At 28.8% G+C, this 15,403-nt stretch overlaps 1 protein-coding gene across 1 annotated transcript in view; it reads left to right on the top strand.

The window, feature by feature from the left end:
• Positions 1-15,403, top strand: part of LOC136081995 (uncharacterized) — a 73,921-nt gene that overhangs the window by 11,063 nt on the left and 47,455 nt on the right. Inside the window, exon 2 of the mRNA XM_065800523.1 lies at positions 12,607-12,668. Within this exon, the coding sequence (XP_065656595.1) occupies positions 12,607-12,668 (62 nt within the window). The remainder of the gene's footprint in view (positions 1-12,606; positions 12,669-15,403) is intronic.

Below are 15,403 nucleotides of genomic sequence, written 5' to 3' on the forward strand. Positions count from 1 at the left end.
GATAGAATTTTTGGCTAGTGAGCAACAAAATCATCGTTGAGTTATACGAAGCTTCCACCTAAATATTGCTAAAAGTTACCTAATATTGTATGAATAAACCTTTTTGAAGAAACTGCGATGTATAAATACTGGTTGTTTATTTCTAGATACCTGATTCATCCATAATTTATGGTTGTTAAATATACTTTCTATGGTAGGGAGCTGGGGAAGTTCCTCAATAATGCTTTTCTCATCATAATTGACAATTTTAATTTTAGTAATACCACCATCTTTAAAAAGATTGATATATTAAATAGGGTTTTATCAAACCTTTATCAAAATTAACTAATGGTTAAGAAAACAAATTTATTGTGAAGTGTCGTCGTAATCTGTTGGACCTTTATGCCGTTGATAAATATGTTTGATCTCAGATATTGTATCTTACAAATTAGGCTCCAGCTTATGTTAGGACTAATGCTCTCTAAGTAATTAAAAATCAAATTTAAATAAGTTAAAGTTAAATAGGATTTTATTATTATAATATAATCCTGAGATTACTTTTTGTTTCTTTTGTGTGAGTTTGTGGTATCAGTTTGGAAACCAACTCGAATTGGTAAAATTGATTTACCAGAAAGAGTTGAAGATCGAACAATTCGATTATTGCCATCACTTAAAAAAGGCAACTATAAAAAACTTTTAAAAACTCTCGACTTGACTACCTCGACAAAAAAATGACAATTAGAGACATAAATCATCTTTTTAAACTTTTTAATGATTTTAACAATTAAGAAAAAGTATAAAAATTTTTTTTTTAACAAACTCAAACAAGTGGTCACCGTTTTTAATATGTCACAGAATTCACTAAGCAAGCATGTTGTGAAAACTTTTTTTTTAAAGTTTCAGCCAATATTTGGTATGGCGTGCCATGCGAGTTGGTTAACCCACAATCAATTAACAATTTTAAAGCAGTTCTTAATTTCTGAGCGAGCAGCAATCAAGAAAAATGACTATAGTGTGTTAATAACACACCCACTGACTCACAACAATTACATCTTTTTTTTATTTATCATTATTTATCTCCCCAAGGCCGAGAAGGCCACTACAACCGAGGAGTCTACCTTTTTTTTTGTGGTTGCTCTCTCTAAACTTTATTTCTCCGAAATATGAACCTTGACAAACAAGACCACTACTCGGAAAAACAAGTTGAACGCTAATACTAATCATACTAATTACTAGAGATTTAACTCATGCAAATGTTAAAAGATATATGTAGTACATAAATGTAAAAAATCCACTTATACAATGTTATGTAAAAACATCTGTAAACGTTAGTACCACTGACAGTAGGTGAGTTGAGTTTGCGGATCGTATATGTAAGTATCGTAAAAGCCTTTTTGTTTCATCTCTTTTGTTTTGATTTTTTGTATTTATGTTATTATATTTTTTTAAAAATTAGCAAAAGTAAACAAATTGCAAAAAATTTTTTATCCAAGTGAAGAATTTTATTCTTTGATGATTTCCCTACCACTCCGAGTTGTTGATGTTTAAGTTAAGGAGATTTAAGTTAAGGAGATAAAACTTTAAAAAGATAGTTGTTATAATAACTGTCGCTTTTATATATGTTGTTTTAAATATCTGTTTTGACAGATTATTAAGATGAGTATAAATTTTAGCGACTAAAACTATCAATGGGTAGGAGGGGTGGTGGTGGAGACCTTATATAAGCTCTTCTCCTTCTCTCTTTGATAACTCTGTTGTGTTTTATGATGTTGCGTGATAATTTAAATATATCTGTGTTGTTAAACCATAAATTTTTTTTTTTTTTTTTTTAGTATTGTATTTGCCGATTGAAAATAATTTACACTCGTAATTTATAAAAACAAATATTTACATGACTGGGGCTTGAAGAAGACAAAATTCATCTTATCATTAAGCCCCCCCTAAAAAAATGCATATTCATCAAATAAAATGTTTTAACAAAATGCAAAAAATAAAATATATAACGTTTAAAATATTTAGTAATTCAAAGAGTATTTATATTTAAGAACTGATTAGTAAAATAAGATGATATATAAGTATTAATATTACAAAAAGAATTTACAATAACTTTTTTTAATAAAAATTGAAATTATAAAATTTTACAATATTTTTAGTAATTAGTATTTCAAATAATAAAACTTAAAAAAATCGTTTGTAAATTCAAAACTTATAAGATAAGAAATACATTTACAATAGCAGACTATTGTTTAGAATATTGAATATAATATTAAAGAGTAATTAGTAGGTTAATTTTTGTTTTTGTTTGCTAGTTTAAAAAGCTTTTTAGAAGAACTTTAATTCATTTTCATGTATCATCAGTAATTGCTTAAGTTTTGTTTTAAACTGGTTTAAAGAATAATTAGATTTCAGCTCATTATTTAATATTGTATTCCACAGCTTAGGACCTCGGTTAGCAATTGAGAATTTGGTTGCTGAATAATGTGTTTTGGATTGAATGGAATTGTTTTTTGAAAATCTGGTAGGGTATATGTGGTTTATTTTTTCAAAAAGTGAATTAAATAACATTGGTGATATTTTTTTATCAAGTTTAAACATGAAGATAAGAATATGGTAAAGGTTTAGTTTATATACATTTAGAATATTAAGTTTATTAAATAAGGTTTGAGTGTGAGAGAAACGGTCTACGTTTGTAATTATCCTTATAGCCTGTTTTTGTTTACTAAACAGTTTTTTTACTTTTGTTGCGTTTGTGCTGCACCAAGCAACGTTTGCATAATTTAAGTAGCAATGAATTAAAGAAAAATATAAGTTTTTTAAACAAGATAGATTTAAAAACTGCTTGGCTTTATACAAAACACCTATATTTTTTGATATTTTATTTTCAATTAGACCTATGTGGTCCCTCCAGGTTAAATTTTCATCCAGAACCACACCTAAAAATTTTATTGATTGCTCTCTTTTTAATAATGCGTTATCAATAAAAAGATCAGGAAGTTTTAATGGAATATCTTGTTTTTTATGAAGACGATGGAACAAAGTGTATTTGGATTTATTGATGTTCAAAGATAGTTTGTTTGATTTGAACCATTGGGTTAATTTTTCAAGTTCTTTGTTTACTGTTTGAAATAATTTACTGATATCTTTACTAGAATAAAACAAGTTTGTATCATCTGCAAACAAAATTAAGTTTAAAATGTTAGAAAATTTATATAAGTCATTAATATAAACGAGAAATAAAAGTGGTCCTAAAATTGATCCTTGAGGAACACCACAGGTGATTGACTTATATTCCGTTTTTCCGCTATCATATGAAATAAACTGCTTTCTATTAGACAAGTAACTATCAAACCAGGACAAATTAGTATTTATTATACCATAACTTTTCAGTTTGGATAGAAGGATTTGATGATTGACAGTGTCAAAAGCTTTACTTAAATCGATAAATACACCTAGGGTATACTTGTCTTCATCAAACCCTTTAAATATATCATGAACAAGGTGAGTGATTGCATGATCAGTTGAATGACCAGATTTAAATCCAAACTGTTTATGAAAAAGAATATTATTAACATTTAAAAAGGAATATAGTCTATTATACATAACCCGCTCTAATATTTTAGAAAAACAAGAAAGAATTGAGATTGGTCTATAATTCGTAACATCGGAAGGATCACCTGATTTTAACACTGGAATGACTTTTGCAATTTTTAGGTTATCTGGAAAAACACCTTGTTTTAGAGATAAATTAAAAATATGTAGTAATGGAATTGTAATTTGTTTTATTGATTTGATAATGACATTACTACTTATATCATCAAATCCTAAACTTTTATTGGGTTTTAATAAAGAGACTGCTTCTAGTAATTCTTTTTCTGTAAGTTTATAATTAGACATAACATTAAGGTTGGTTGAGGTTAAGTACGAACTAAAGTGTGATTGAGTAGTTGCTATATTAGATAAATTGATGTATGTAATTTTAGAGTATTTAGAGATAAGAAAAAGCATTTTTTAATACTTTGAAAATCACATAATTAAACCATTTTTTGTTTTGCAAAATATTAGAAATAGTTCTAAAAAAAAATATTTGAAACTTATTTTGAAATGCTAGGATGTTTTCAAAAATTTAATTGTTCACAAAATTAAAACAAAACTAGAAAGCCGATTAAAATAAATGTTAACTGCTTAAAACGACCATTTTATAAAATCAAAGTCATCAACTTTTTATTGATTGATAAAAAAGTAAAGTTTTAAAAAAGATTGCAGATATTATTGTTTAATTAAAACTGTTCCATCCGGAAGAAACTATTGCATGCTGCTATTTTGTATATAAACTTTCCTGAGTCTTCTCGTTTAATATCCCAACAGTAGTTTACTACCATGCGTTTGACCCAATGTCTTTGTAACGATCTTCAATAGTCTTGAGACTTTAATGGTATTACTCTCATGTCTCTTTATCTTCAAGATTTTCAGGAAACTGGTCAAAATAACTATTTATAAAATAAAACTTAATGCTCGTTTTGTATGAAAGGTAACAAAAGTTTTAACATTTTATCAACTAAATCTGGATAGTTTTCTGCTTTTTTATTTCCTAGAAAGTGTTTTATAACATCACAAAAAACAATCAAATCGTTATCTCTTTGCTACTCATTAATAATAAAGTCAATGAAGAAAAAAAAGGCGGGAGTTTTTAATGGGTCACATGTTCGCCATAATACAAATGATAAAGTGTTCATTTTAATTAATTCTTTATCATTTATAATATAGCGAATTTGTGGCCCATTTAAAATTCTTGCCTATTTTTTTTTATTGACAACCCTGGTAATGCTATAACCATCTATTGGAAGCAATCAGTTGTCAGTGTTAGAAAAAGTTGTTTCATGAATCCAAATTTATGATGGTGTTGTGGAAAAACCTTTTTTTCGATTCATTTTTATGCCCACTGTGAAAGTGTTGCGGATGAGCCATTCTTCTTGAATCCAGTGTTTGTTTCTAGCTCGACTGTCCAACGCACAGAGATAAGAAGGAAGTTTTGTTAAACATTTTGTCTGACCAAGGAGAAAATTAATCATTTTTAGATGTACACAATTCATACAGTTGAGTTTGTGATATTTAATCAAATTAAACACCATTATGATGTCATTGTAAGCCTCTCACAAATAAACATAATGACCAATTAGAGCAGAATCAAAACTATTGACACTGTGTAAAATAACGGATTTGAGGCTTCGTCTCGAGCTATTGATAAAAAGTCTTCATTCTGTCGGATTGTATACAGAAATATCCAACTGTTATATGAGACCTGAAATATCTTCAGAGTAAGTAAATAAAATGACTTTTAAAAAAAAGTTAACTAAGATTTTATCTCTTTTTCTAAAGTAAGAAACTTTTGAAAAGCTATCAAGTAGGATCTTTTCTATTAATCGACGCAAATAATTCTGCTGCATGCTTAGTATATCATCTATAAAACGAACTAAGTTATTTAAAATGCTGATTAAAACACTGAGGCGTATTAAATTGTTTATCATTAGATGAGAAGTCTTCCAAAATCTAAAGAAAATTCTTCTGTTTCTGTAGCAGGCAAGCTGATATCTAAAAAGTTTGTTTTATCATCGACAAAAATAAACTTTGAAAAACTGGAGATGCAATCTCGTCAGAATGCTGAAGTGGTATTATTAAAGGAATATTAATATAAACTATTTTTTGCCTATTTATTTTGCCAATGCCAATAGCACCAATAAGACAAAAGTAGCCGTGGTTTAATCAAAGTTTAGGGGTTGTCACAAAACCAAGGGGACTCCAAAAGGTAAAATCTTTCTTTTTTCCTTTGTCCATTCTCTGACTTTCTTTATTAAAATGGCATACAGTATGTGGAGTTTTACAAATTAGTCTTTCGTCATTGTGGAACAATTGTATAACAACCATAGATATAACAGAAAGGAGTTATGGTTATGCTTGCAATTATGTTGGTTTAAAGAAGCCATCTTTTATATATTTGATCTGAAATATAACAATAATGTTACTTTTTTAAAAATAACTGTGAAAAATATAACTTTATAAAAATAATTAATTGGCAACTAGAGCTTTTCAACAGAAACTGAGGTTATATTTAGATTCAGCATTTAAAAACACACAAAAATCAGATTAAATATCTCATGCAACATAAAAAAAATTTTTTTTTGTAGTCCTGTGTTATTTGAGCTAAATGATGCTTCAATTGATTTTCTATTAAGTCCCCGTTCTTATACATTTTTTAATCTGATTGCCACTCGGTGTAGGTAAGGCAATTTTAAAATCTAATAGCGTCTGTATGATATTTTGTTAACTATGACATATTTCCGTTAAAAGATCAGGTCTGTGAAGTATGAAAAGATAAAAAAAAATTAAAATGATAAATTTTATGGTATCATAAGATATAAATGTTTAAAGTTAATAAACTCAGACCGAAGATTCTTTTTATTTATTTATTTTTTTTAAATCTTCTTTAAATCCCAATTGCTAGTCCAAATTTGAATAAGATTTTAAATAAATACGTTTTTTAGGTAAAATAAGCATCATAATTTAAAAATATGGCTTGTTCTGATTGTTAATTGGCAGTTTTTATTAATTACAAGCTCTTTCTTGGTCAGAATTCTAGTATTTTTTGTAAAAATTGAAAGAAATAATGTATTTTGACTGTTATATATAGTTTATATACGTCAGAACGGATTAGAACTAGGATCTATAGTAAATAAAGGCACTTTTTCAAAAGAAATAACTAAATTCATGTTAACGCCGATGATGTAAGCGTAATTGATCTAAAGACTCCAAAATGGTGTTCTTTAGAGTCACTATTAGGGGTAGTAAAATGGTTTTGAAAATTATAAATAAAAAAGAAAAGTTTCTTTAAATATTAAAAAACCGAAGGCAAAAAAAAAATATAACATCTAAAACTCTTGTTTGGATATAATACGCTGATAAAATCATGATAATTTCAAATAAAAGAGTTCGAATAATTTGTCTTAACTACATACCATCTTAACTACACCGAGTAGCAGCAACAAATTCAGACTGATTTTATGAACAAAATGGGGCTTGTGGTTGATTTTCCAATAAGTGCTGGTTCTGAAACATACAACAGGTAAATTTTTATAGCACGTTTTTGCAACATATGAACAAACAGCTAAAATTCTGTGCATTGATCAAAACTCTATACCTTTAACCCATAACTCTATAACTCTATACCTATAAACCCTTTATGTTGTATATATGTTATTTAGACTTTACTTTAACTTGGTGGCACTATCTTTAAGATATGAAATAGGCTGTTTAAGATTTAAAGATTATTTTTTGACACTGTTAGACTAAATGTGTTTGTTTATCCATGGCATTTTATGGCTCAATCTGTGTACATATTATTGATTCATGGATATGACGTAATTCAAAAACTTATATTACTCATAACACTTATGTCCGAATAATAAATAATAAGCTCAATTGGCTAGAAATAAAGACTTTAAACTAATCGCAAGTAATTTAGCCAAAAAATATTCAGAGCAACAAATACAGATCTGATTAACAGACTTCTTGTTTCCCTTTTATTTCATCAATGCGTAAATCACACTGAACAAATCATAAAACATTTTTTTCAAAATTAAAATTAAAATTTCCTTCAGATGAATTAAACTACTTAAGCAATCTTCAAACGTTTTATAAAATTTCAAATTGTCAATGTAACAACAAGAAAAAATTGAATGTTTTTTTGCGCATTTCTTTTGTTTATACTAATGTTAAAACGTTATTTATCTATATTTATAACAATATTTTAATATACTGATTTCGAACATGAGCTTGGTGTCATAGTTCAATCAGATATATAATGGTATTCATAAATGGTAATGCAGTAACTCTAAAAGCTAATTGAATCCTGGGTTTAATTTGTCGATTTTTCAATTATTTAGATGGTTAAAAGGTTATACACAATATTTTTGTCCACGTCTTGTGTACACAATAAATATAGGTTTGGTCTCTCTATCTGATATTATTAAAACAGAAAGAGTTCAACATAGAGTAACCAAACTCGTATCTTTTAAAAAAAAATTCCTTAGGAAAAGATATTAAAATTATGAAGTTGACAAAATTGCCGTAACGCTACAAGACTACAAGGTGACTTCATCGAGCAATTCAAAATTGAACAAAATCATGATATTGTTAATTGTTAACAAATAAAATTATAGAAGCTGACAATAATTGACATAAAACTAAACTCAAGAAGAAGACCCTAGATAAATTATATATCAATAGTCAAGAAACAATAATTCTTCATAATCTAATAAAAGATGTTATCGTTCAACATCTAATGTAATTTTCAGGGCCGGATTTACCTAAAGACTAACTGAAGGCTGCAGTCTTGAGCCCCGCGATGTTATGGGCTTAAATCTTATTATTATTATAAATTTAACTATTACAAATAATATTTTAAGATAGTAGGACTTTTTTTTCCAATGATTTTCTAAATAAAATACAAAAATAATAAAAGTTTTTTGAAAACTTTAATTTCTTCCATAAGAAATTATATAAATGTTCATAGAAATAAAAATAATATTTTTAGTTTTCTAGAGACTATGCAGCTTTCATTTATTATTGTTACAATTTATATATATAAATATATATATATATATATATATATATATATATATATATATATATATATATATATATATATATATATATATATATATATAAATATATACAGGGTGTACAACTAATTTTTGAACCCCTTGTGTCCTTTTATAAATGACAGTAACTCAGTTGTTAGTTAATACTTTTTATTCATTTGTTTACAAAATATTTAGAACAATGTTACTAATCATTAGTGAGTCATTCCACCATTTTTACTTAGACATTTTAAAATTCTGATGTGAAAACTATAGATAAGTTAATAAAATTTTATCTGGATGATAGAAACCCATTCTTCTTAAACTCTTGTGATGAGTTGTTGGTGGTTTTGGGGTCTGTAATTTTTAAAAAACATTGTTTTGAAGACTTTCCCATACATTCTCAATGCAATTAAGGTCTGGTGAGTTCCCCGGCCAATCAGTCCAGACATTATTAAACTCTATATTGATGACATCCATTGTTGCTTTTATACTCGGTATTAATATTATCGCGGAAAGAATAGTTTCAGATTTTTAAAAGAACTTTCCTCCATTTACAAACTACATACAATTAAAATGTTTAAACATATTTTAAACAAAACAAGTTAAACATGGAAATGATAAATATAGTGGGGAAGGGAGGTAAATGACTGACATCTTGTATATATATTATTTGCTTTCTTTTCTTTACTTAATAAGAATATGTCTCTGACAAAATTATAATCATAATTATACTAAATCATATCCCTCAAATATCACCATTTCAACCCACATAAACATATTTACAGTTTCACATTAACCATATAAAAACATTAGCAATTATATACAAAACCGTACAAACATATTAACAACAGTTATAAAATATAAACGTCATATAAACAGTAATCAATAAATTTTTTTGGCATGCATTGCTCTCGAGCACATCTTTTCAAAGGCATGTCTATTTCCTATGGACTATCCTCGACCTCGATCGGTCGTACGTCATTTTTGTCGACAGCAACGTTGTACCAATATACAGCTTCCGGTATTGATATTTTAGATCGCTCTGCTATTCTTTTTATTGTATGATGGCTTCTTTCCACAGTTCCATTCCCCTCAAGGTAATAAGCAGCCCAAAGCGTGATACGCACTCCCCAACTGTCAAGGAAACTCCTCCTTTCTTCAGTTTGAAACGTTGCCTCATTATCTGTTAATATTTCGGAAAGCGCTCCTTCTTCACAAAAGATATGATGGATAGTTCGAACTATGGCAACACTTATAAACTTGAATGTTGTTGCGACAAAACATATCTCGAAGTTCCTCAATCAATTAGGTTCAGAAATTTTTCAGTTCCATAATGCATAATATTTATGTTCGATCTTTCCCAATTTTCTTTAACATTTAAACTACCTTTTGTCCACTGTACAGAAGCTGGATCTATTGACTGACACGGCTCACAATTTTTTAATACAATTTGAGCGTTTGTAGTTGCATTTGAATCCACTTCACAAACAAAGTTCAATGTTTTACTCACACCAAAATGTCTAGATTTCTTGTGTATACTCAAAATGGATTCATGCTCTGCAACTGCTACTCCAATACGATTTTTAAGATGCTCAGTCCCAGTCAACTTATTTAACCATCTGCTGCAAACTCTTAATAATGCATCAGCAAAATTATCTTCCGATGGGACCAGATTTACGTCAACTTTCAAATGGTATTCTTCAATTAGTTGTTACATACTGCTTATTCTTCTTGATTTCAACCTTGATTTTCTAGTATGTGCGTCAAAAATCCAGTGGAATACTGTTGTAGAGTCTGTAAAAATTGCCATTTTTTCCAGTTCTTACGTCAAAGCCATATTTATTCCTCGTAGCACTGCGTCTAATTCTGCCGTGTTTATATGAACGTCCAACTTTTTTTTTCGCAGCCATGTTGCATATTCCACAATGGTATTACCGATTTGAACTATTGTGCCTATAACTAAAGAACTTGCATCAGCCCACACTTTTCCCTTATTTCCATCCACGGCAACTTTCAACCTATCATAAACTTCTCAAGTACACATTTTACATTTTCGTTACAAATTTCATCGTCCCAGCCCTTCGTCATACTGACAACTATTCATTTCAACAGGCTACAAACAACTCGTAACCAACCACACAGGGATAAATGACCCACCAACTGTCAGCAAACTTAAAAAGCTATTCTTCTGGTTAACTTTTTTGGGATTTCTTCACTTTGATTCCCTCATGACCACGTCAGTTTATTACCAGCTTTGCGTACACATAATCCCAACACACGGACCCCATTATCGTCAATCTTATAAGCCTCTTTGCTCTCAAAACCATATTTTTCATAATGCCTTTTGACATAATCGAGACTCACCACGTCCTCATTGATAAATATTTCATCCACGTAGGCGGATATTCGTTTCTTAACCAACTCGTCTTGATCAATGATGGCGTACAAAACAAATTTTGTAATCATCAGTGCAACATTCAAACCAAAACCACGTTGTGTTAAACAATATCTCTTGTTGTGAAATACCACTTTTTGGAACGACCAAAGGTGTTCCTCAGTTTTTAGTAAGAGATAAGCGTTGCGTAGATCCATTATTGCTGGTTTGTTACCCATTCTTCTCCATTTTCTCAACTTACACACATCCGCAACTCTTGTATACGCCTCGATGAAGTTGTTAGCTTCTCTCCTACACAAAACAGACCGGACTTTATTATCTTTGTTTCTTTTAATCACAGCTTTTAAAGGAATTTGTCCTTCAGGCGGCCCCATAACGTTTTTGTCATACTCAAGTAACCAAGTGCTTGCTCCAATCCTGAAGTTCGTTTTCGTATTCCGTTTCAACATGTTTTGATACCGGGTACTGGGAAACTTTGTTAAATAGTTGGTTGGATCCATCTCCGTATTTCCATTTCCATTTGACTCTCTATTCAATACTATCAAAAATAGCTTCATGATCTTTCTGTTTAATTTCAATTTTATTTACTTCCTCTTTGTTTAAACTGTATGTCCGCAATAGCTGGAACTAAGCTTTGCTGTTCCTAATAATGAGGAAATGAAAACTCCTCCCAATAATATAATTGAACTTATACCAAGCATTATATCAACTCTAAAAGGTCGGAAATCCACCAAAATAACTTCGTCGCGTATTTTGATATCATCAATCTCGACATTCACAGTCGCGGAATCAATACATTGATGGGTTTTATCTTTGAAAGTTATCTTTGGAGATCTTTGGAGAGTTTAAACTTTTGTTCTGATTTTCGGACAGAAAATTATGATTCAAAATTGTCTTTGAGCATTCCGCGTTTACCATAGCTGTTCTTACCATGCCAATTACTTTTAAACGAATTACACATAACGCGCTGATTCCATTTTTGTTCCAAAGCAACGTTGCGCAGATCCCTCGCTACTGCATAAACCGAATACGCAGTTTTTCTAAGAAGAAATGGAATAAGTAGCTCCAGCTTTTTGTTCTGCATTTCAGCTATTACTTTGGTTTTTTGCATCCACACCGCAGCATCTGAAGTTCCATCAAACATATTGAATAATTTCATACTTGAATTCATGGCATGGTTACCTTGTAGTTTTTTCGCAGAAATGAAAAATTGAGTCAAGATGTTTTCTTTTCTTTACTCAATGAGAACTTGTCTTTTGCAAAATTATAATCATAGTTTATAACAAATCATATACCTCAAATATTACTATTAGAACCCAAAAAAACATGTTTGCAATTTCACATAAAGAATATAAACACAATTACATACAAAACCGTACAAACATATTAACAACGATCATCAAATATATACGAACTGTAATTACAAACCACTTTACGTCAAGAAACACTGTAACGTTTAACTTAATATAATTACATATATATATATATATATATATATATATATATATATATATATATATATATATATATATATATATATATATATATATATATATAGGCATGCTTTGATATATATTCACTTGAAATTTCATTTAGAGCCCAAAAATGAAAAGCAAACAACTGACTATTTAAACTTAAAACTACAGCAACTATTAGTGGTAAGAGTTGTTCCTTATGATATTATGATTTATATTTGTCACATAGAAAAAGTGTTTATTGTACCAATAGATTTCTCTTTAAAACGCATGCCGCTAAAATACTACACATGTACTTTTTCAACAATGGGTTTCACTAACGTGATTGAAATTTTTAAACAATGATTGTATTAGTATATCTAGACATGCTAGCTTATTTTTTAATAAAAATTTAACTCTTTATTATTAAAAAAATCTCAAAGAAGTCAAATTTTTTGTTTTTAAAAAGGTTAAATGTATGCATTATGACTCCTAACGTTTGAAAATATAAGATTAAGTTTGCAATCATTTTTTTTTATAAAATTTATTTAACCTGTTTAAATTCACCAATGCAATACAAACAACTTATCAACATTAAAAACGGTTATTTGGCATTTTTTAATGCAATGCCGTAGATGTACATTTTAAGGGGCTATTATGCTTAAAATAGAAAGACATAATACATAATAATGTACAATTTGAATAATATAAAAGGGAAATAAAGGAAATAGGAAAAAAATATATGATTTTAATACAATAGCAAGATAAAAAAAATATAAATAAACAAATATTTTTTATATATAAATCTGATTCATTAGAATTTGAAATACCTGACTCAGAATCAAGATATTTCTTTTTTAATGAGCCATAGAACATCCAGATGAAGGAAGAATCAATGTTGGTTTCGTGTTATCAGTGCAACATGCCATTTTCGTATATACAGACTTAAGAATGAAATTACATTGGTGACACTATTTTAAAGATTTTGCAAGACAACATTTATATAAAAAAATTGAGTGAACTAATAGGTTTAATCATAATAGTATTTTATGGCTATACAAGATCTGTATAAACATTCTTTCGATTACTGGCCTTTCTAAGTTAGCTCATGAAGGAACATTTTAAGTAATGTAATATATTGTTTTACATAAGAGCTTTGTAGTTTTGCAGTTTTATTGGAAGTTATAATTCTTTTTCTCCTCTGCCTCATGAACTTTTTACTGTTTCAAGGAAAAATTCTTTTGAAAGCACATCTTGAGTCTCAATAGATCTATGTATGTTAGTTAGCCTTTTTTTTTTTTTTTTTTGATTAGCCTCTATGGCTTTTAATTTGGTTAACTAAAAGTAAACACGGAACTTCTGCTATTTTTAGACTTTTCTCGCTCAACTTCTCAATGATTGGGACATTTCAAAAATTGACTTCCAATATTTGGCTGAACCATAACATTATTTTGTTTGTGCTAGTCTGAATGTGATCTTGAAGTAGTTGCTAGAGGTCCTTCTTTTGAGGTCACACTTCTTGTTTTCATAGAATTAGCAGATAGTAGAAAAACATAAGTAGATTTGAAAGCATCAGTTTTATTCATAATGAAATGAATAAAACTGATGTTGAAACTTATTCTGTTGGATATCATCAATATTTAGACCATCCTTTTTTATACCTTTTAGCAGATGCTACAATATTTCAGATGCTACAATATTTTCAACTCTTTTAGCAGATGCTACAATATTTTCAACTGATGCCCAGTTATTTCTCATTGCTCCTATGATATTCATAAATCTTTCTTAATTTATTGTCTGAAATAAGGAAAAGAATTCATTCTTTGTGTTATTGTAGTGTTGATAAAGCTGTTGATTTGGTGTATCGTCACGTTGCTGTGTGACTCCAGCAGTGTAAGATATAGACAGAAATTAATTTGAATTGCTTTTCAGGCAAAAAATAAGAACTTTCAAGTCAAACTGAGACAAATGACCATCTGATAGAAGCACAACTGGGAGCTATATACATTCCTTAGTGATATGTTTATTAAGTTCTCTATTATGTCTTGCGAACCATTCTCCGTAGTTAAGATGATCAAATTTTTGGTGTCATTGACAGCTTTCTGTGGTGCTATCTGACCTATTATTTTTTTGCCAGAAAAAATTAATGGGTACAATGAAACCTCTTCTAAAAATGAAAATATCATAGTTTACTTTTTAAAAGTATAACTTTCAAAATCACAGTAAACATTGACTCACCTGATAATGAAACAAAAGGTTTTATAGTTAAACTCTCGCTCTGTTTTTGCAAACCGTATTTTCACCTAATTTCTCCATAAACCAACCCAGTGGCAATATTAAAGACCTATACACTATTCCTTATTTTTTCAAAGTTCTTCATTATATTAGAACCAATAAACTCATTAGCGAAGGCATCTAGTATTAAAAAAGTTTCAAAATTAAGAATTGATTTATGTCACATAAACTAAATCTAACTATAACACATAATCTAAACTAAATCCAACTATATAAATGTAAATCTAACTATAACACATAATCTAAACTAAATCCAACTATATAAATGTACAAAACCTAAAAACTTGTTCAAGAAAAACCTAAATAAAATAAAAATCTAGCCGTACAGTTGTTAAAAATAAAATTGATAATACATCATTTTATAATGAGGCTAATCTAAAAAACGGTATGAAATAAAAGATGTTTTCCTAGATGACTTGCAGCTATCTCTCTAATACAGTTTAATACTCTATTCATTAATTAATGCTCAACTCACCCCCTGCCTTTTCATTATTATATTATTATGTTCAGTTAATTAAAATGAAAATGTACAATACTTAGCATCTATTTAATGTCTGCTGTACTGTACATCAATCTATCTCTGTACACCAATCTACTGACTCTAATATTTTATTCTCTTTCTCTCTTATATCTTTTTTGTAAAC

Source organism: Hydra vulgaris, chromosome 06, assembly GCF_038396675.1.
Source record: "Hydra vulgaris chromosome 06, alternate assembly HydraT2T_AEP".
In the NCBI taxonomy this organism is placed as follows: Eukaryota; Metazoa; Cnidaria; class Hydrozoa; order Anthoathecata; family Hydridae; genus Hydra; species Hydra vulgaris.